The sequence below is a fragment of the Nothobranchius furzeri genome, chromosome 11, assembly GCF_043380555.1.
Source record: "Nothobranchius furzeri strain GRZ-AD chromosome 11, NfurGRZ-RIMD1, whole genome shotgun sequence".
Taxonomy (NCBI): Eukaryota; Metazoa; Chordata; class Actinopteri; order Cyprinodontiformes; family Nothobranchiidae; genus Nothobranchius; species Nothobranchius furzeri.
The window spans coordinates 60,741,588-60,764,629 of record NC_091751.1 but is presented as its reverse complement, the minus strand read 5'-3'; the positions used below and the strand labels follow the sequence as shown (position 1 = coordinate 60,764,629).

At 41.0% G+C, this 23,042-nt stretch overlaps 1 protein-coding gene across 1 annotated transcript in view; it reads left to right on the top strand.

Annotated features, from left to right (window-relative positions):
• The window catches only part of pappa2 (pappalysin 2), a 169,493-nt gene that overhangs the window by 128,677 nt on the left and 17,774 nt on the right, over positions 1–23,042 (top strand). Inside the window, exons 14-24 of the mRNA XM_054746689.2 lie at positions 2,652–2,848; positions 5,031–5,144; positions 6,710–6,845; positions 9,513–9,687; positions 11,094–11,159; positions 11,246–11,342; positions 12,348–12,525; positions 14,981–15,194; positions 16,573–16,741; positions 16,878–17,010; positions 20,401–20,522. Coding sequence (XP_054602664.1) covers positions 2,652–2,848; positions 5,031–5,144; positions 6,710–6,845; positions 9,513–9,687; positions 11,094–11,159; positions 11,246–11,342; positions 12,348–12,525; positions 14,981–15,194; positions 16,573–16,741; positions 16,878–17,010; positions 20,401–20,522 — 1,601 coding nt within the window. The remainder of the gene's footprint in view (positions 1–2,651; positions 2,849–5,030; positions 5,145–6,709; positions 6,846–9,512; positions 9,688–11,093; positions 11,160–11,245; positions 11,343–12,347; positions 12,526–14,980; positions 15,195–16,572; positions 16,742–16,877; positions 17,011–20,400; positions 20,523–23,042) is intronic.

The following is a 23,042-nucleotide window of genomic DNA, read 5'->3' as shown; positions in this document are numbered from 1 at the left end:
TGATATCTATGTAGATTACATCAATAGTGACCATCCATCCATTTTCAACCACTCATCCGGGGTCGGGTCGCGGAGGTAGCAGCCTAATCCGAGATGCCCAGACTTCCCTGTCCCCCAACTACTTGGGCCAGCTCCTTCGGGGGAATCCCAAGGCATTCCCTGGCCAGTCGAGAGACATGGTTCCTCCAGTGTGTCCTGGGTCTTCCCTTGGGTCTTCTCCCAGTTGGACGTGCCTGGAAAACCTCACCAAGGAGGCGTCCAGGAGGCATCCTGACCAAATGCCTGAGCCACCTCAACTGGCTCCTCTCGATGCGGAGCAGCAGTGGATCTACTCCGAGCCCCTCCCAGATGACCGAGCTTCCCACCCTATCTCTAAGGAAAAGCCCAGCCACCCTGCAGAGAAAACTCATTTTGGCAGCTTGTATCGACAATCTCGTTTTTTCTGTCACTACCCAAACCTCATGATCATGCTTGCAGCAAAAAATAGAACCTGATCATATTTTCAGTGGCGGCTTCTGGGACGCACCTTGAAATTGCCGCATCACTGCTGGTTTTAAACACTCCCTAGACTATAATAGATTCTATTTGAAGCAGCAATGCTCCGCTGCCATTCTGCGCGCTGATGCATTCAGTAGGAAACTGGCGTTATTGCACTCAGAAAATCCAGTTTTAAGTGCATCTCTGCAAAGTCATTGTCAGGCAGTTTTAAAGGAATATAAAAGTATGTGCAGCATAACAAGACAAAAGACAAACAACACAGACACAGAGGGTGTCTCCGTCATTTGTGAGCCTACCACCGAACAAAAACATGCTTTGTGTCTCTGTCCTCACGCTGTTAGAAGCATGCAGACAGGCCACAACACAATCCTCTCTAGAGGACATGCAAGGGAGTTTACCCAAAGTATTTCTTTGTAAACCAAAGACTCAAGACTCTGTTTATTTTTAAGTATTAGGCAATAATCAAAAGCACAAAATTCTCTTGTGCAGAAAACACATTAGACTCAACATTATTATCCCTGAAACTAGAGTTTCTGCGTTTGATCTCCTGGCATTCACCCGCCTCGATAACAGCCGTCCTGTTTATCTCCTGCTCAGTGAAAGGCTTTTTTGTAGATAAGTTCAGACAATATTATGACCTAAACAGGTAACAGGCTCCGTTGTTGTGGTATGTTTCTCAATACCTTTAAACTCTGGAATGTTCACTAAAACGCTCGTCTAATGGCAGAAGCTCTATCTCAGAAGTACTCTGTAATATTGCAAAGAAGCTGTGACGGGTCAGCGGAGATCAAACAGCATGTTGCTTTCTTTTCAAACCATGTGTTGTTTCCACTGGCAGCTTGAGGGTAGTTATTCATGTTTGCTGTAAAAGCTAGTGTTACGAGAGCTTGTTACGAGGCTAAAATTTCCATCATCCAGTCAATTTATTTGTCGACTGGAAAACAAGCCGAGGGATACCCTCCTCCCGCCCCCTCAACTCCCACCAGGGCTTGCCACGACGTGACAGAAACTATTACATATCCCCTTTTACAATAAAAGCAAATATAAAAACATGACTAGGATAGAAAACAATTTGGAAAGAGCAGACTTATACAAATTGCAACTCTTAAAAACAATTATTCATTTAGCTTCTTAGTCATAGAGCGAATATGTGTTTGGGTTTTCCAGCCAGATCTTCTTGACCTTGTTAAGTCTCACTGTTACCCAGTTTTGTTTTTCTTTCTTGAGTTTTTCCAACAATAACCACAACAAATGTCTACTGTCCACCTACTGTTGGTGGAGTGCCCCGCTTTGACAGCAGGACGCCCAGGCCATACTTGCCACAGATGTTCTTGTACACTGTTCCAGCCACAGGTTGTGGCGTTCCATGTTTTCTTTCCTCCCTGCATCATACATTCTGGTAGTATGTGCTGGACCATATCAGGGAAATGCATGGTTTGCATCTGGGGTCCTGTCCTGTCATAAATAGGTCCTCTGCTCTGCCCTCCATAAATAATATCTACGGTCATTTTTTCCTTTAAAAGTCAACACGCTGTCTCATCGACACAGCAGTGGATTTTCTTATCTGTTAGAATATCCATCTAGGGTAAAAAGAATCTTTGAACCTTGATGGATATTTTCATTTTCTTCTCTTGTTATTTAATTTTTTAGAAATGATAAATGTTGAGATGAAGTGAAACTCTGAATATAGCTGGAAATCCAGTAATAGAACTTTTTTTGGGTCTTCTACGAGACTTGAAACAAGGATTGACGGATTTTTGTAACACATACTCTTGCCGTCGTTACTTACTTATGACCCACCGATATCCAGCGTCCACTGGGGATCTTTTCAGATCAAAACAACCTGTCAAGCCAACCATTATGCTCCCCATTATTAATATCTCAAAACTATTGCATTCTTTAATAATTAAAGTCCATGTGTTGGTATGTTTTGCAGTGTGTTGACACAGAGACTGGGATTTGAATGAGCTGACGTGGCTGTCGAATGAAGTTGCCAAAGAAAATAAAGAATAAATTTACTCAGATCTGGTTCACTGACAAACAGATTTGGATGATAGTCTGGCAGCTGGAGAGGAGTATACATCTTGCCAGATTAAGAAACCAGATTTTATATTTTTTCATAAATCTTCTGCTTGTACTTCTTGTCTCCTAAGGTGAACCTAGCCAGTGTTATGTTTATGATGGTGACGGTGTGTGTGAAGAGTTTGAGCGGGATTCAAGTGTACAAGACTGCGGTTACTTCACACCTTTGGGTTACACAGACCAGTGGGCATCCACGGCCACTGCTTCTCACCAGCATCCCAAACGCTGTCCTGCTAACGGTGTCACAGGGGAGCCGTCGCTTCCCAAGGTATGACATCTGAGGAATTAATTTCCCAATTGCTGATTGTTAAAGGAGCAATATGTAAGAATTATACAGTGAAACAATCACAAAACAGTCGCATGTCATGTTGGAAGGAAGGTCACATTGAAATAGATTTCCTTCTCAGCCGGCTGAGAGGGACGTAGTCATTGTTTACAGTCTGTGAGTTTATGAGTTAGCCATGTCTCTGGCAAGCTAACGCTGCCGTGCCAGCATTTGTAATTCAACACTGGCAGACAAAAAAGCTCCTGAGGTGTTTAAAGAACCAAAGCCAGTTAACAAGAGTGACCCAGAAGTTATTTCTTGTACCAAGAAGCCACAGCATTTTTTTCTTTTACTCTAATGTCAGGTGAAGCAGCATAGAGGCTAACATTGAGCTAACTTTGAGCTAACAGTGCTAATGATGAATTAGAAGCAAATAGTCGGCTCTAAAAATATCACAAGCTTACCAACAACTCAATATTACAGTGAAATGTTTGTGTGAAGTGAATAAAGACTCAGTCATGGCATTTTACTTCCTTTAATGAGTCATTCAGATCTATAACAGCAAGCTAAAAGCAAAACAACAAACAGCCACACTTCCTTCAATGCTGGAGGATTATTACCATAATAAGTGTAGTAAGTGCTCCCTACCATAAAACTAACACAATAGATGACAGTGTATTTATCTTCTTATCAACTTACTGTGTGTGACTCATCTTTGCTTGTCATCTAGAATCTTCTGGGGCTGAGAAAGTGATTGTTTTTGCTTAGGAAAATGGGCTGCAGTAACCAAATTTGACCACAAGATGTGATTCTTACATCAGTCTTACATATTGCACCTTTGAAACAAATCGTTTCTGTGAAGCTAGTATCCAGAATCTGAAACAAAAAGTATGTTGGTTGCATTACATTAAAATTTCCACCAACAAACCTCCTAAACAATCTACAGTAATGTGCTCACAATTGTCATTATTCCAAGGGATTTCAGTAAATTACATATATAAACTACATGTCAATAATTTGTTTTGCAATCAGAGAGACCCCTTAAATTCTTGCTGTTGATTTAGGTGAGGTTAGGAGTGGGGTAAGTTAAGTTAGTGCAATATTAAAAAATGATGACAATTGCATGTTTGGCCAGTAGAGTAATTGTCTTCCCATCTTCTGCTCATTAAAGAGTCACAAATCTAACTTTTTAGAAAACGGAACTAATATTTAATAAAGCTCATCTACCACAACTATACAGTTTTGTTCACAGAAAATATTGAACTTGAACAAGAACAAATGTTATAAAACCCTCAATATCATCTGCAGCGCATTTTGCAAAACTTAGAGCTGAGCAGCAACTGGTGGCGATAAACCTGATGTGGAGCCTTTCGAGAATAACTCAAGCAAATATTTTGGCAGATCTTTCTAAGATTCAGCAGCAGTGTTAAACACAGTGTAACTAGATCTGTTTGCTTTTTATACGTTTTTGTACAATAACCTTTCATCATTTTCTCTGCGACACAGAAAATGTATGGAATCCCATGAAACACTTTGAAGTTTTATTACTTTAAAGCCTGGATTCTGATGAATTTTACTGGCCACAACAGGAGTTCTGCTCATAATAAAGGTCTATTCCACTTTTTTGTGCAGGGGATTGTTGACCTCAGAGCTGGCAAACGAAGGCTTTTTGTGTTGCTGCAACTATTTAAGAAAATACGCAAGAGGACAAAAAAACCAAATCCATGAGTACTAAATAAGGTCATCATGACTGGCCAAAATTTTACTACGAGAGAACAGTTCACCCTTCTGAACAAGAATTCATCTAATCCCCACTTTGCAATTGAGACCACTAAAATATTGTATTATTCTATTGTTCCAACAATGGCAGCATTTTATGTATGAAAAAACTCTTATTTATTGCCAAATCATGCACCATCTTTCTAATCTGCAAAGATAACTAAGTATTGATGATGGATTCAGACCAAATAAGCACTAACAAAAACAAATGTTCTTTGGCTACTACAAAAACAAACGAAAAATATACTTATTTTGACTCATTCTTCTCAATTTTTATTGCCTGGATTAGTCATAAATCTGTGTTTTATTATGTTCTGACTTTTTATGTCTAGAAAGCAATAAAACCATAAGTTATGTGAGCAATTAATTTATTTTCGATATATTTTGTTCTGTGTTTTGTGAATAGCTTTGTAGTTTTCAGCACCTGGAGGTGAGTGAATTATTGCCCACTGATGCCTGGTTCCCTTGCACAGCCCAGTCCGACACAAATAATGGCCTGGAACATTCATACTGGTTAAAGGTATGTGTGCGCACATGTGTGTTTGTCTTTATGTGCACATATGTGTTTTCTCCTCCAGTAGCCTGTGGGTGGCTACTCTGTCTTTAACAGCTTCCAGCGCTATACTTCTCTGTAAATATGTTTAAAGACCTTTTCAAAGAAGCACGCACACACGCGCATACACACCTCACACAATGCACTGGCATAATGACCAATTTTCCAGGTCAGCGGTGACCTCGGAGTTCTAATGATCTGCAGATGATTAACAATCATGACCAACCTCTGCTTGTTATTTATTTACGTTTTGTGGGTTTATTCTTTACCTGATATGGGCACTAATCATCAAAAGTCTTAAACAGCAATTACTGTCAGTTTATTAATAGTTAAAAAGAAATCAAGTGCTATATAATTAGCTCATTTTTCATAATTAAATACCTAAAAGGTTCACATGTTGTAAAAACACTGGCATACGAAGGAATAATGATAGTAAAAAATGCAGTCTCAATTAAATCATTTAAACATGATCACTAGTTCATCATTCATAATAATGATGCTCTCGGTAAAATACAGACTAATAAATAAGAATCACAAAATTTTCAAAATGATTAAAAAACATTTTTTTCAAGAAGTGTTATGTAATGAAAAGACGTGGAAAGGCATTTGTTAAGTTGAGACCGACTGAATCACGCTCAGTCACCTGTCTTATCTCTGTAGCTTCATCACAATGCCTCTCAGAAACGCTCATTCAGACCTGGCGTTTCACACCAGACACACGTCTGGATCGCAGATTTTGTATTTCTTCTCTCTTATTTAATATTTCCACCGAGGCAGTTCCCACAACTGCTCTGCAGGTCCGGACTAAGTGCAGTCCACCTGGTGATTTGACTGATGGCTTCACAAACTCATCTGTCATTCTTTGGACAGCATGGTCCTTTACAGTTGCAGTTTTTTCTTTCTTGAACATACTCAATAATGTTTTTCTTTTGTCTCGCCGTTTCCACTTCTCTCATCTTTCCATTTCCTGCATCTTTTATGGACACCCTCTTTATCAAACACATGCCTTGAACCTCTTTGGAAGGCTGTCTTCTCCCCGAAGCCTCTTTCAGCGTCTGAGAACTCTTTATCATAACACCTGTGTCTGCCAGCTCTCCATGAAACGTCTCCACATCCTTTTATAGGGACCTTCTGTCTCTTAAAGATAGCTCTCTTCTTAAATGTCTTGACTCATTTGGTCTAAAAACATCCCTTAGACATCCACTTTTAGCTTTCCGTCTGCCTCAATTAGAAAAGAAAGTTTTTTCAGTTGGCAATTTCGTGATCTGGTCGTCCTTTTTCTTTTTTGCAAGACTCTTAGCATTTCTTTAAAGTCATCCAACGTTTACCTTTTGAGTATGAAACAGTCAGTCTGCCAGCTTTACAAGTGGCTGGTGAAACTTTAGAGTACCATGTTTATCAAGGCCAGTCTGAAGTTGCTGCAACCTTCAAATTTTCAAGTTCCTCATTCCAATTCCGCTCTCCAGTCACTTGAAAGTGCTTTGATCATGTTGATTCAGGATATGTGGCTTAGTTGTTTGTTTTTGAAACAGGTGGGATTTGTCCATCCTGGAGTAGCAGCCTCAGTGATGGTGTACCTGGCCTCTGATGGTTCATGGTCAGGGGAGCAGTATCGAAGAAAAACCACCATCCTCCTCTCAGATGCTAATGGGAAAAACCACTCAATAGGTACTTGTCTTGGTTTGTATGTATTTGGTCTGTAATTGTTTTTTTGTTTTGTTTTTTAGTGTAAGGAGTTGTAACTAACTATATGATCAGCTCAGTGACGTAGTGGTAGAGTATCCACTCTTGGATTGGGGGATGGGGGTTCAAATCTCAGTCGGATCATACCAAAGACTTAAAAAAATGGGACTCAATGCCTCCCTGCTTGCCACTCAGCTTTAAGGGGTTGGATTTGGGGGTTAAACCACCAAATAGTTCCTGAGCGCAGTCACTGCTGCAGCTCACCGCTCCCCACGGGGATGGGCCGAATGCAGAGGACAATTTTCACCACACACGAGTGTGTGTGACAACTATGAGAATTTGCAGACAATTTTCTGAACAGCCTCTACTTAGATAATAGTTTTGCCAATTCAGACATTAAGTGTGCATTATATTGTTCTTTATAAATACAAATATTACCAACAGCGGCAAAACGGAGGCCCATTGTACACTTGTAGCTAAAACTGAATATACTCCCCTGCCCATCTAGGAAAAACAACGTTGGGATACACCACCTCATTTTCAGTATCAGGTCTACTGCATTGTGAAGCACATTCATAGGCATGCCAAGCCTGAAGGCGGCAATAGTTCCCTAAAACCATATGCCTCTTTGCCTAAAAACATTCCTTGGTTGTGGAATAACTCGGGTTTTGGTACGTTCTTGCTGTGTTGCTTTTCCAACTGCATAGTTGGTTCTTTTTTAAAACACAGAAAAGGTTTCTTTTTACCTTGCTGACAGTTTCGTTCGCGGCTGCAAACTTCCTCAGAGATAACTAGGTGTCGGGCAATAACTGTCCTTAACTGTGGTCTTATACATAGAGCAGTTATTTAGCGTGTAAAAATAACTGATTTGAATTAGCAAAACTCCACTTCGGTCAGAGTTGTTGAAAGAATTGGTTTTGGTGGCGTAAATGTTCACAATTATGTGGATGACAGACCAAACGTAGCAAAAGATCTTTGTTTTGTGGGCTATCCAGCTTAATGTGTACAGGCTCAGAGTATCCAGTATTCACCGATCAAGTCAATCAGGAGTTTCTTAACATTACTTTTAGGAATGAAACTTTGCTCATTGCTTCAGTCAGACTAGCTGTTAGTTCAACTCCTAACAGGAAGTCAACTGCAAAAGGCAAGATGCACGTATCAATGCTACACAAAAACCTACTGATCCTGTCTCGTAAAACCCCCTTAAAGTATCTTTCTGGAGTATTTCTCGTATCCAATGGCACCATCTAGTGGCTGACAAGCATATCACACAAACAGTCTCTCGATCGGTTCTTGTAAAATGGTGACTTCACGTTTCTTGTTTATAAATGTGCTTCTGTGGCCGACAAACAGAGCTAAAACATGTAGTTTTACAAGTACCGTAGTGACCTGAATATAAGACGAGGTTTTCCTCATTGAAAAAAATGTGGGGTCGTCCCATAATTGGGGTCTAACCATTACACGCCCATAACAGCGGAGGACGCCAGGCTGTATGTTCTCAACAGGAGAAAAAAATAGGTCCGGAGCAGAGTGGACCGAAAGTGGGGCAAGTTAACATACTAAGGCAGAGTTATGCATATTTTAAGATGACGGTAGACAATTCAGCAGAGGCATCAAACATTGCATGCATGGATGTATTGGATTGCAATGAGGATGGTGTTCTGGGAGGAGTCGGCAGGTGTAGCGATCTGATGGTACACCGGGACCGCAGCAGCATGAGTGAGTACAGCGAGGCAGAGGGCGTCTGTGAATAAAAGCCTCATTTGACTTTTGAGTTCACATGTCAGCAAAGTTTTGATAGTTTGCATAAAAATAGTATTGTATAAAATATAAAACAGTAAAATAGTATATTTGCTATTTAAAAAAAAAATAAAAAAAGTTTATTTAAAAAGTATTTTTTTGTTCTTTCCATAAGATTAGTCTTGGAAAGGGGCTGTCTTATAATCAGGTCAGTACTGTATTATTCTCATATTTTAAAGACTTACTTGTCCGTGAAAAATTCATCAACTCTGCATCAGCTGAGGTACTTCCTTAAATTTGAAACATGTAAGCGGTAGTCTGACGCTATTGGTTAGTTCTGGTTGGGGCTTACTTTCCTATTGCACGGAGCTCTGTGGGGCAGGGGGCGTGCTTAGCAAAAAAAAAAAAGGCGTATTGCTTATGGGCCATTCCCATCTGTACTGGGTCGGCCCGGGCCGGGTAGCCCCAGTCGGCCCCAGCATGGCCCGGTTGATTCCACACATCCTTGTCTTAAGCCCATGTGGGCTGATTCTACCCACCAATCAGAGGCTTGCTCTAATGGAAGGTGTGAATTTGCTGTCAGCAGTGGGTGTGTTGGCCCTGGTCGACCTGAAGCAGACCCCCTCGAGAAGAGGGCTGAGAATGAGCCTTGGTTGGCCCGGAAAAATACCAGACCACCCAGATATGTAAACAACCTACGCTACCCGGCCCGGGCCGACCCGGTACAGATGGGAATGGCCCATTGCATTATATCACAGTACAGGATAAGATAATCACTTTTACGGATTTCTGAAAAATCATACATAATTTCTGAAAGGGGAAAACTCCAGAAAGCTACTTTAAGGTCTCTGAGATATCCTATTCTTTGTATACAGACTAAAATAAAACCTCTTAACTCCTCCATCTACACAGGCACTCACGACCTCTCTTGCCATCGCAACCCACTGGTGGTGAATGTGACCCATGACCTCTCTCAACCCTTCTTCCTCACATCATCTGTTATCCTCCTCTTCTCCTCCCCCTTTGTGGCGGTGAGAGGCGTAGCTTTGAGGACTTCCTGCCACTTCAGCACCTTCGCCCTGACCGGGTGCGCATCAGAGGGTGGGCTCTCCCACAACTACCTACTTAACACACACAAACACACACACATTGCTACACTGTCTACAGATTGTAATTACACTGTCTACAGATTAAATGATTCCAAGATAAAGAAAACTGCAAAGGAAATTCAGCCAATTGAGCAAGTTTGAAGTGAGGAAACAATCTTTTAAATAGCACCCCTTAAGATAAAAATCACAAGCTGCTTCTCAAGAAAAAAAAAGAAAAGAATTAAAAAAACGATGAAAAATATCACAAAAATGGGAAAAGTAAAAATATTTTAAAAAATGTGAGGAAAATGAAAAAGAAAATAAATTGGCAAACGGTTATCAGTGGAACCCAGGAAAGACAAAATGGGCAGAAAGAGCAGAATGAAGAGAAGCAATAAGAAGCCAGCTTGAACAGGTGAGTTTTCAGCTGCTTTTTAAAGGAGACCACTGAGTCCACTGAGCTGAGGGGGAGAGCTCCAGAGTCTGGGGACCACAGCAGCAAATGATCTGTCACCTTTGGTCTTTAGCCTGGTGCTGCACAACCAGTAGGCTTTGATCACTGGACCTCAGGGACCTGCTGGGGGTGTAGGGACTAAGAAGATCACCAATGTAAGATGGTGCTTGTCCATGTAAGACCCTATAGACCAGAACCAGGATCTTGAAATGAACCCTGAAGTTGACTGGCAGTCAGTGAAGGTGGAGGAGAAGAGAGGGGGCATGCAGAGGTCTTCATGGAGTTAACTAGTTTGGTTAACTCAGGCAAAGAAACAGGAGCAAAGCTATCTAGGATCACGGGCCGGGTCGGAGTCAGAAGAGGCAGAGAAAAGGCTGAAGGAGAGATGCTAGATCTAACCTTATTGACTTTGTCCACAAAGAAAGACAGAACGTTTTCACAGTCTGCAACAGAGTGGATGGAGGCTGTAGGGGAGGCAGGAGAAACCATACTGCTGATGGTGTTAAACAGCACCTTGGGGTTCCCTTTGCTCTGCGACACCAGGTTGGAGAAATAGGCAACCCTTGAGTCTCTGACTGCAGAGGTCTGAAGATCCTTTATGCAGCAGATGACGTGAAGACGGGTTTTCTTCCACAAGCGCTCAGTTTTTCTGCATTGGTGCTTCAGGCTGCAAATGCTGTCCAAACCAGAGAACAGTGTTCAATGCAGGAACAGATTTGGTTCTGACTTGTCCAAGATGGAAAGGTGGTGTGTTCATGAAAGTTAATGTTGGACACTCAGCTGTGTGTAAGTTTGCATAATCAGTCTCCTAAAACTATGCAGTCTTTGGGTTGATCTAATTAAAATTAGACAAGGAAGAAGTAATAACTGCATCGGTACAAATTCAGTTTTAATCTACGTTCCTCTTATTCCTCTGCTTCTTTCTTCTTCTTCCTTTTACATCTGCAACAGCTGTTTACGGCAGCCGTGTCAAATAGACAGCTGCAGCCCTCCGCAAGTGAAACACGCCTCCATCAGGTAGGCTTGACCGATCCAACAATGAGCAATTAGAGAGCAGAAACGACAAACAAAAGAACTATCTATACATCAGTGTGTCTCTGTAGGTGTACAGGAGGAGGGGAAGCATCCCGGTGCTCTGTCCAGTGTCACCGGGGTTTCACCATCACTGTCCTCAATGGCAGGGGGACTCCATCCAACCAGGTACGCAGGATCACTCCCTTTAACCAGCACCAAACACTTTCAGACTGTAAACATGCTGTAGGATTCTGTTTAGCAGTTTTGAACACTTTTGTGAACTGTTTGGCTTCAGAAGCCGTGGTGCAGCGATAATGTAGCAAGCTATTTGAAACATTTTATAATTGACATCTGTGGCTTATTTTTATTTTACCTTTCCAAAAACTGGAGTATCGTACATCTCAATCTACTAATGAAGACATCTTTATGACTTGTGTGTTTAGCCTAGTATATTGTAGCGACCCCGAGCATCTCAGTGGCAGGTTTATAGTCCCCAAATCAACCAGCAGGAGGCAGTAGAGGTTCACACAGACCTTTATTAGGCTTTTTCTTCAACGCTTTGTAACGCTACAGACACCGATCCTCTATCACGCTCCTACCACATAGAGTCATGGTGTCAGTTAACCAGAACACACATCACCTTCCCCGTGGCTTACATAACACTCACACAACACGCAAATCAACACATAAGAACTAGCAGAACGATAGGAAACATATATAACACAATACCCAGAGTGCACCTGGCTTACAACCCCAGCCAGGTCATTACACTATGTAGTGTCACACAGTCTAAAACAATCTAGTTTGCAGGCAGAATTTAAAGAATGTAAAAAAAAAAAAAGATAATTATAAGACAATGATTTATCTTCTGTTGTTTTACCTCTGAGTGTGAACTCTGTTTGCTCCTCAGCTTGTATTTCTGAGAAACAAGTATCATCACATCTCAGGGGACAGTGAATGGGACAGGTCTTTGACAATAAAACACTTATTACACAAACAGGCTGGTTTCCCTTTAAATATAAGCATAGAACCTTATTTTTATATTAGGGAAACTGCACCACAAAACCCACAAAAGCCCGATAAATACTACTGTCTGCTTCACTTGATCCAATTGTTTGATTTTTTTCTCCAAAGTCTAACTTTTTGGTGATTTACGTTTTTCCTCTCCCACCCTTTCCTTTTTGTCTCCAGAAAGCGATTGAGCTGGTGTGTTTTCATGGCTCGTGGGATCGCGAAGTCAGCTGTGAGCTTGTAGACTGTGGCCTTCCTGATCAGTCTCATGTTTATCATGCGATATTCAGTTGCCCATGGGGAACCACCTTTGGCAAGCAATGCTCTTTCACCTGTGGACCACCAGCCATATTACAAGGTAACTCATGGATTTAGTCAGTGGGTTCCATTCTTTATATATGTTTGTTAAATCAGAGTGGATGAGGATTGAAGGTGCAGTAGATACAACTTCATTATGCATGGTTCAATCAACAGTATTTTAGGAGAGACAGTGCAGAGGAGTTAAGTGTGTCAGACTGGTCGGCTGGATACGGGAGTTGAGCTTGTAGAGAGCATGGTCTCACAGATGCGGAAGTGATAGCGTCGGTGAAACGCCGGCTCACGGTTTAATCTAGGAATCCCCGAGCGTTCGAGCGTCAATGAAGTGACACGGAAATGCTGGGTTTTCCAGAAGTAAGTAAGAACACTTACTGTGATCTGAGTTCGTAAGATGGATCGGTTGCTTGGAAACTCAGATCATAGATCCGAAGAAACGGTGACTGAGTGGTGAGCCGGGGAGGCGACTTCCATATATAGTCGCGGTTCGTGACGTAGGTGCGTAGGTGCAACGTGGAGGGAATCCCCGCGAGGGGCATGCTGGGAGTTGTGGTCCATGGTGGAGGTCGGCTAGCTGGGAGAGGCTGGTTTGGGGACTTGGGTTCTGACAAAGTGCACGCCCCGTAATCGGTTGGTTGCAGGTTTGAGCTCGGTCTATTGCTGTCGTGTCCTTGAGCAAGAGACTTAACCCACCTTGCCTACTGGTGGTGGTTAGAGGGAACGGTGGTTCCTGTGCTGGGCAGCCTCGCTTCTGTCAGGGCAGCTGCGGCTACACTGTAGCTCACCACCACCAGATTGTGGATGTGTTTGCATGGGTAAATGACTGTGTTGTAAAGAACCTTGGAGGGTTGTAGAGCCCTATAAGGTGCAATATTTACCATTTAGTGCAAACAACAAAAAAGAAAATTAATTTGTTTTGTAATTAAAGCATTTTTTTTACATAAAATGTTTGTTTTTGTACAAACAGTAGAATAACTGTTCAGTTTACAAAAAATGTGCTTCTACACTGCTAAACAGCTTTTAACACATTATAGCAATCACAACATAAGGACCTTATTTCAGGTAGTGTATAAAATGTGTGATGCCATCCTAAAGATTAATTATACTTTATAGACCCAATAAAAAGGTTTAAGGTGTTATGATGTTCAACAAAAAAGAACAACTCAAATGCTTCATGTGGGGCCACACAGACATAAAAAGTGACAGCTCTGGGCAAAGTAAAAACTAGATTACACTCATATTCCTCAAAAAGAACTCAATAAAACAAATGTGTCTCAGCAGGAACAAAAGTCAATGAGTTTTTTTTTTATTGTGTAAAGTAAGAGGACTGAAAAGGTGTTCAACTCACACTTTGGACCCTTTTTATGTTTTACAGTCAAATTAAACTAAAATATTTATTAGAAATAAACATGTTGCTCAAAAATACTTCTTTTTTAACTATTTACAGTCAATTTTGATTGTCCCAACTTTTCATTCTGATATTAGCAGATTCTTCAGCACAAATAATTAATTTTATTTCTTCTAAACAGCAACTAGGACTTGACCTAATCTGAGACTAGCCACTTCCACACTAGCATCGTTCCTACTCCGCCTGGACTGGGTTTGGAGTGTTCTCATTTGGGTAGACTTTTTAGCCCTTTTCCAGAGGTGGTCTGCTTCGGATGAACTGGTCCAACACCGTTCAGTTTCAATGGGTCTATACAGTACATCCTGCTGCTCCAGCAAGTGACTTTTCCTCCATGAGCTAAAACAGATTGTCGACTTTGTCAGAACACACGCGCAGCATCATTAGCAGCACAGCTTAGCCCAAATACGTTCTCACGACTCAGCTACTTGGTCTCTTATTACCAATTATGTAATTTGCTGTGAACTCTGTCTTTACCTTTCCCTTTCGAGATGCTCTATTTTTTTCTATTTTTACCAGCGATATCCTACCTGTTACCTGTATCATGAAGCTTAAGCTACACAAACATTAGCCATTAGTGGCACTGTGTGGCTCTATTTCAGCACAGAGTAACACTTAATATTATTGGCTGTTCATCTGTTCATTGTGTAGATATTTCTATGGACCCTTCTTATATGTCTATCGAGGAAAAGTTATTTAGAAACACATTTTGCCCAGTTTTATTTTAAGTCCTTTTCAAAAACTCATTGGAAAGTAGCTTTTTACTTTTGAATTTTACTACATGTGAAGTAAAACCTAAAATATATAAAAAGAAGAAACTTATTTAGTAACGATTACTTTTATTCACAGAGATCTTCAATTTAAAGAAAATAAAATGAGGTCATGAGAACCTTGGCAGTAATCCACTTATTAACATATAAGAAAAAGGGGAAGATTATAAATAAAAATGAAAAATGGTTCCTAAAGTATATTTTTCCGTGGTCTTCCACAGTATTCGTGATTTATTGTTCCACCTCGTCCTCCTTTTGACATCGTGTTTGATTGAAATAGTCCTTTCTGCTCTCACTTCCTCTGTTCTGGTCCCTCCCTTCAGGAGACAGTGATAGGTTGGTGTGTCTGGAAGACGGGTTGTGGTCTTTTCCAGAAGCCTACTGTAAGATCGAGTGTCCCGAGGGTCTGAACATTTCCAATGCCAAACTGCTAACACCACAGTGTGTGGATTCAGGGCACCACGTAGGGTCTGTGTGTCGTTATAAATGCAACCCTGGCTTCTACGTAGTGGGGAGTCTCAAAACGAAGACACCAAGGTGAGTACATTTCCATAGTTCAGTGATAACACCAAATACACACCATAAAACTGCTATTTGCCACCTTAAATCTATAGAAGGAAACTGGTTGTAAATATTTTTTATGCCCTTTTACTCCTATTCAATTCAACAGCAAACCAACATAAATTCAACATTTATTTACGCTGCCTCCCTGTATAATAGAAAGAATGTATAAATTTCCTTAAATTTACAAGATTTCCCAGCAGAATGAATATTTCAGATTTAGTGATATTATACAGAAGAACAACACATCGCAGGAACAACCAAACCCCCAGAGGGCAAAGCTTTAAATACCAATGAGCACCATTTAATAGGTATTCTCGGCCCGTCGGCTGCATGACTTTATTCACTTTCGGAACAAACTCCCATTAGGGTCCAATAAAATATGCACTGTTGCTAACTTGGCCTCATCCTCACTTTGCCAGTTATATTCACTGACTAAGAGCTCATTACTGAACACGGTTCTCATGTTATTAATGAGATGTGGGTTTCCAAAAAGGAGACAGCCTCTGGGGTAAGTTTATACTCTCCTTTAAACAGAGTCAACACTTTCTCTTCACACGCTTTTGTTGTGCAACACACATACGGTTCTATACGTTCCTCGGCATAGTAGCTTAAAAAACTCAACATGGTTATATGTCCTGTCATAAAATTAATAGTAAAACATATATTTTATGGATTTATTTTAAACTATTTCATTGCAGTTGGATTTCTTTATGAGTTACTACTCAAACCTTTATGCATATGAGGCCTATTAGTCCAACATGCCGAAGTGAACACGTTACCTCTGACACATGGACCTTATAAATACATATTAACACATATTTTTGTGTTTTTATACTACACACACCATACAACAAAGTATTTACTGTTTAATGGGCACTCAGTGTGCGCTTTTTTTGTTTGTTTTTGTTTCTGAAACACCAAAAGTTAATAGAAACAATAAATCTTTATCGAACTGTTTATTCAAACCAATAAAATTCATTTTATTTATATAACGCCAAAGCCCAAAAAGAGTCATCTCAAGGCACTTCACAAAGTAAACATTACAATTGAGTTCAACTCATTATGCCAATTATTTTAAAATGTCCTATGTGAAAAATCCCAGCAGACTGCATCAAGTCACTGCCAAGTGCCAGAGACTTTACCACCGTCCCCACACTAAGAAAGCATGCAGTGACAGTGGAGAGGAAACCTCCAACAGAACCTGGGTCAGCATGAGCAGCCATCGACCATGACTCGTTGGGGGCTTATTCTTATTTGAAATTAGTTCAGTTTATATTCTAAATTTCAGTTAAATAATTTTTGCAGATTACAGTCACTCAGAAATACAAGTATTAATTCCTGCTGTTTTCAGAAAATACTTTAAGCTGGAGTGTTTGGAGGATGGTCAGTGGGAGGAAAACAACTGCGAGCCCATATCCTGCCCAGCCTTGCACAACGTGTTCCAGGGTCTGTACTCCTGCACCAACGGCCTGCATTACAACACCCGCTGCACCCTGCAGTGCCCTGATGCTTCAGAAAATGTGAGGCTACAACGTTTGTGTGCTTGTCAAACCACTTTTCAATCAGCAGGGTTTGCTGGATTCTGAACGCTTGTAGATGGACAAAGCAGCAAAACTGAGGAGTGTAAATGAGATATTGTTTCGTGTTTACCTACAGATGGAAATTCGCTGTGCCAAAGACGGAAAGTGGACAGCAGAATTTACCATGTGCTCCACGCTTCAAGGTTCCTGCTCTTCTCCTCCAGATCTCCACTCTGTTGAGTACAGCTGTGACCAAGGCATGGAGATTGGTGAGTGTGATGGTAATTATAAGATAAACTGCTCTTAGCATATATTTTTTTGTTGTCAAAGAAAAAAAAACATTAAACCAGAACTTTATATACACTAGAATTATTTTTTAAAGTAGCCTGGGAAGCCATCCTATATACGCAAATATATAGTCTGGCCATGAGCCTTTGAACCAACCCAGTCATGGGGCAGAATCTACAGTTGTCTTTCAAAGTGTCTCCTTGGACAGTTGGACAGCGCTAGGACCAGTAAGAACAATGAGCAATGTGAATCAGTCAACGGGGCAGTCTGACAGACACCATCAAGGAAAAGCAAATACTTCCTTTTTTAAAATAAATGACCTAAGTTCCTTTATCTGCTCATTTCTCAAAGAGAAGCCCAAGTCTAAATTGTCCAAAGTTGATGCCATATGCCACTTACACACTAGCATCGGCTCCACTCTGCTCCGCCCCAGCCTGGCCACGTTCATTCCACACTGCCCTAGGAATGCGGGCGTGATTGAGCACATGGGCAGGGCAAAGAGTGCAGAGAAGTCTGTGGCGTCTCCATTATTAACTCATTCACTGCCAAAAGCCCCTGGCTGCCAGGGGTTTTGAGCCTTTTTACTGTTTTTTGAAGAGTCACAGAACGTTGTGCTCTATGATGACGTCAACGCCAAAACTACCAAAGAAAGAAGAGACTCACTTCTTACATCAGGAAGAAACTGAGTGTTTCTAGCGTTAACCGTTCTCTCAAAATCCGTTGTCAAATTGTGAGCGGCAGAAGCTTTTTCGGTTCGCTCCTCACTTTTTTCACAGCGGCAGCCCAAAACAATCTCCTAGTTCATGGATTTTCTGCTTCCTGATCACGTGACGTGTGGCAAACGCGGATGAAAATCAGCTTTAGAGAAGTGATGTTAATTATCACGGTGCAGGGGCTCATTCCAACACTCGCCCTGTAAAAAGACGTCAATGGCAGTAAATGGGTTAAACAAAGTGGCCTGAGCAGTCTTGTTAACTCCACCTCCACCTCGCGGGAAAATCCAAGGCTACCTAATAGCGTCGGCACGGTCGGGGTTTGGTCGGACTGAATGTCGTGAGTTTGGTCTCGAAGGGGCGGGGTAGTGTTCACATATAAATCTGAGGGACTTCTCAGGAATGCAGAAATTCCTGAGCCTGTGGTCGGCGTTTAATACGCACGGGAAAGTAAGTAGTATGTAAAGATGGGCGGACATTGCGACTTTTTCACTCGTAGCATTCAGCTTCAGCTCAAACTGTACGACTTCCTCGCAGGGCAGATCTCACGAGTCATGCGCTCACACTGCACGACCCAGTTCTCGGATGCGACCTGACTGCTCACACTGTACGTCTGGTAGCAACACGTCGGCCCTAAAAATATGCTAAAAATAGCAGTTTTTACACAACACGTCAGACTTTTTTGTCTTGTTTTTCCTGTAGTTCTTCGGGAGTGCTGCAGGAGGACACACAGGGATTTATGGGGGTTGGATGAGGAAAATGAAATAATGAAAGTAAATCTGTGTTTTCTGATCAGTTTAATCTGACATGAACACAACAAACACGCTTCCTTGACAATCTTTGTGAGTAAAAAAAACGTGTAGAAATAAAAACGAACAACGTGTGTTATTAGGGAAATAGCGGGGAGCGATGTTGATTCATGATTGCGCATGCGCCGTGAGCGGTTCTGATACTTTTTGGGTCGCAGCTGCTCACAGCGCCGCTTCAACAGTGCGATACCCTCACGAGGGACGAGCAAAATATCAAACACGCCAGAAGTCCGTGCGAGCTCACGATTGCCGATCGGTAGCTGGTCACGTGGTGTTAATCGCCTCTCGTAACCCCCAGTACACTACACGACGCTCAGCGCAAAACTCACCCCGATCTCGTGGATTCTCGCACGAGTGGAAAATCGCCTCAAAAAAGTGAAAAAGTCACACAGTGTACGCCCGGCTTAAGTAAATTTTATTTATATAGCACTTATCACAGACATAGAATCACAAAGTTCTTCACATAGATCAAAACAAAATAAAATAATGTCATAAAATCAAAATGCTCTCAAAGCAGAAATAGATTAACATCAGAAAAAATAAAGTCATAAAATTATAAATTTTCATAAACAGATGAAAGATTAAAAATTTGAGTTAAAAATAAGAAAATAAAAGGTTTAGGTAAAAGCAGCTTTAAATAAAAGAGTCTTTAGCTGTTTTTTAAAAGTGTCCAGACTGTCAATGCTGCGTAAATTCCACGGTGTCCTCCGTTATAAGGTAAACAAACGCTGTGTTGTTTATGGAGACTCAGACCACACTGAACCAAATTATTTTATTAATTTGCTGTGTGTGTCCTCATAATCATGTGCCACACACACACACACACACACACACACACACACACACACACACACACACACACACACACACACACACACACACACACACACACACACACACACACACACACACACACACACACACACACACACACAGCTATTCTCTTCTCCCATTCCCACACTGATCGGCAGCTCCGGAACGGCAGCTCCGTGCTACAGACAGAAGTTTACTCAACAGCATCCAGCAAGAAAATGAGTAGCGCATGCGGGAAACCCACTCGCTGCCTCATTCTTCTCGCAGATTGGAGGCGGTAGGTGTAATTTCAACCGGCCAGTCAGTCCGTAGTGTTGCCTCGGTCCCAGTCTGACTGCTGGGGAGAAGGTCTGAGAAAAAGAGTCGCCTCGGCACCGAAAACGCAAATCTGACCTGTGTGTGTGAAACCAAATTCCGGTGCTGTTCGGTATCTTTGGGGCTGTGCCGATGCTAATGTGTAAGCGTCATAAATAAGAAAACTCCCAACCCAGTCCTGGTAAAGTGGAGCTGATGCTAGTGTGTAAGCACCAATAGTCTTTTTTAGAGCCAGCCCTGAGCCGACGCCATCTTGTAGTTTTTTTCCATCGCTGCTGTAGCATTAAACCCTTTCAATAAATGTAGAGCGCTGTGATTAGCAAAATACCAAACTGTTCGGCCAATGGTAGACCTGCTGAGGCCCCAATGGAGCGTGTCTAGACGGACCTGAAGAGCAAAACGTTTAGCTAAAGCTACGGTTTAGCTAAAGCTACGGTTTATCTAGAGTTGTAGGCTAACATTACAGAAGATTCCAGATACATTGACCCAATCTTTTTGCATTTTGATGCATATTTGAGATCATGAAAAAACCTGTAAAAGTCTGATTTAATATGGGAAATTAGGCAGTTTTGCAGCTTCCTGTTGAAGAAGAAAAAAAAACCACCTGACAGAAATAAAGTACAACAACTGTCATGGACCGCTGGTGACTGATGTTTAGTGTAGAAACACATACATAGTAGACTGTCACATGCTGGTAGTTTGTGTTTGTTTTACATTACAGGTGACGTGTGTTATCCAACATGTGCTGTCGTTGTGAACGTGGATCTGCATGACCCAGTGGTTCTGCCCAGCGGCGTCACAGTTGATGCTCTAAAGCACTGGATGCTGCCAAACGCTGTCCAGGTGAGCTAACTTTGGTTAGCTGAGGAGAAAAATTAATGTTGGTTTTTCATACTAGCAGATTCCTAAACTTTACTAGACGATGTCAAGATCATTTAGTAATTTAGAAAGTAGTTTGTTTCTTATTTATTAATTACTTTTTCTTACTTTACTCATGAATTTCTAGAACTGCTCCATACAGGAAGTTTCAATGAATAATAAAACATATTGAGAAAATTTCATTTTAAGCTACAGTTACAATAGATTTTGACCCTTAATTACAGGAACAGCTCATGATCAAAACACTGAGCTTCCTATCAATCAAACTCCAATTAAATTAAAATAAATGTATTATACAGACTTGAATGGATTAAACATTATTATAATCTGTAGTGTCCTTATAATTTGGTTTATTTGGGTTTAGGGGATTAAAGCTCTCACATTTAACAAATAAACCAGCTGTTAATGGTTTCACTGGGTTTAGAAACACATGCTAGTACAGGGTGTCATGCAATCCAATCCACAGACAAACAGTTCTGAACCTTTTTCACCAAAACACCCATCAGAATAAATAATTCCTAATACATCTGGTGCTCTAAACAGCAGTAATGAGTAAACTGAGCTGCTGCTTGAGCCTGAATCACTTTTACAGGCCGACACAAACCTCTGTTCAGCCAACAGGAGAATATAACACTCTGGCCTAATATAGCTGCTTTTAGCTTACATTTAGTCTTGGTTTTAATTGTTTATTGGTTAGATATGGTGCTTTGTTTCTGTTGTAAATTGTGAGGGCACAGACCCTGAGACGGATGTCGTTGGGGGTTCTGTACCCCCCGATCTTGACCTTAGACCAGAATGGAGATCCTCCAAACTGACAGGTTAAATGTTTGGACCTGTTGTTGCTACGGAGGTGAGGTCCTGAAATAGACCCAGCAGTTCAGAGAATAAATGGAGAGATGGGAGGTCAGCTGTGATTCATAACAAATATTTAATTTTTAGAGTTTAAATGAAGATGTTTTCTTTCTCAACTGCACCCATTTATCACACAGGAAACACTGATATTAGTGTAAGTTGCTGCTTGTTATCATTCAAGTGTTTTTGCATTACTGGAAATCACAGGGAGATAGCACAAGTAAAGGTTCCAGCTGACGTCAAATTTTCTAGGAAATGCAGTCATTTCTCAAACATTCATGTTTACAAGTCAGCAAGAAAAATACTAGAAAGAAGGTCAGATCCTCAGTCTGAGCTCCAGCACTGTTGTTTACCCAATATCACACCCAGGTATGCTATCATACTTCTCCACTTTCACCCTACCTTTGGGTGGTCAGCCAGCCAGCAAGGTGTTCCACCTTTGCCAAGGTGAAATAGTTGGACTGAGGTCTGATTACTTACTCCAAATCGTTGGTACTGCCTTTTGATTTCAAAGTATTTGGTTATCTCAGATACGTCAGAATCAGGTCTTCCATCTCTTTGTCAGGCAGCACTGGAAAGCTCCAGAGACCATCAACTTTCCTCAGCCATATTTGTCAATCCTTCAGCTATCTACTGACCATTCTTTCAACATTCTTGGGGTCAAATATGTAACAGATGACCCTATCACCACTGGTGTCTTAACAATAACTGTTTCCAGCACAAATAAACCAAGTAGCAAGTAGTTATAAGAAAAAAAAACCACAATATTAACATTTTTTGCTACATGCAAGTTGCAGCTCTATTCATTTCTGTGTGATGGATCACTGACTGTAGGGAGATCCAAATTGGTGTAGAAATCATCATCAATAGATTTTTTATTAATTTTTGACTTTTATTTCATGGCACCCTTTGTGAAATGAAGGTGTTTGTTCAGAAAGCTGCTGCTAGAGTCTAAACAAGAACTAAGAGAACGGAGCACATCACTCCTGTTCTTAGATCCCTACACTGGTTACCAGTAAACTACAGAATAGATTTCAAAGTGCTCCTACTTGTTTATAAATCACTCAGTGGCACGGGACCAAAATACATGTCCGATCTCATTCCTGTATAAACACCCAATAGGGCTCTGAGATCCCTTGGAAACAATCAGCTGGTAGAACCGCGGGTCAGAACAAAACATGGTGGAGATGCATTTAGCTACTATGCTGCTCACATATGGAATCAGCTTCCACATGACCTCAGATCTGCCCCAAACAAAACTAAAAATCTTAATGTACTCATCAGCCTGTAAATGAATCGTTTCTTATCATGCGTCTACTCTACTGTAATCTGCACTGTAACTTTCTCCTTTAGCTCTAAACAGTAATTCCATTTGTGTGTATTTTAATTAGTGTTTATATTGTTTTCATATCATGTCCTGATAATTGTAAAGCACATTGAATTGCCTCTGTGTTTGAAATGTGCTCTATAAATAAAGCTGCCTTGCCTTGCCTGTTTGATAGTTTGTCTCAATAATTCTGTTGCTTTAACTGTAATTTTATTGTAAATGCTAGCACTTAGAAACTCACTTAGACCTAAAGTCATGACTAAATTCAAAAAGTAATTGTTTTTAAATTTAAAAATGTCCACAAA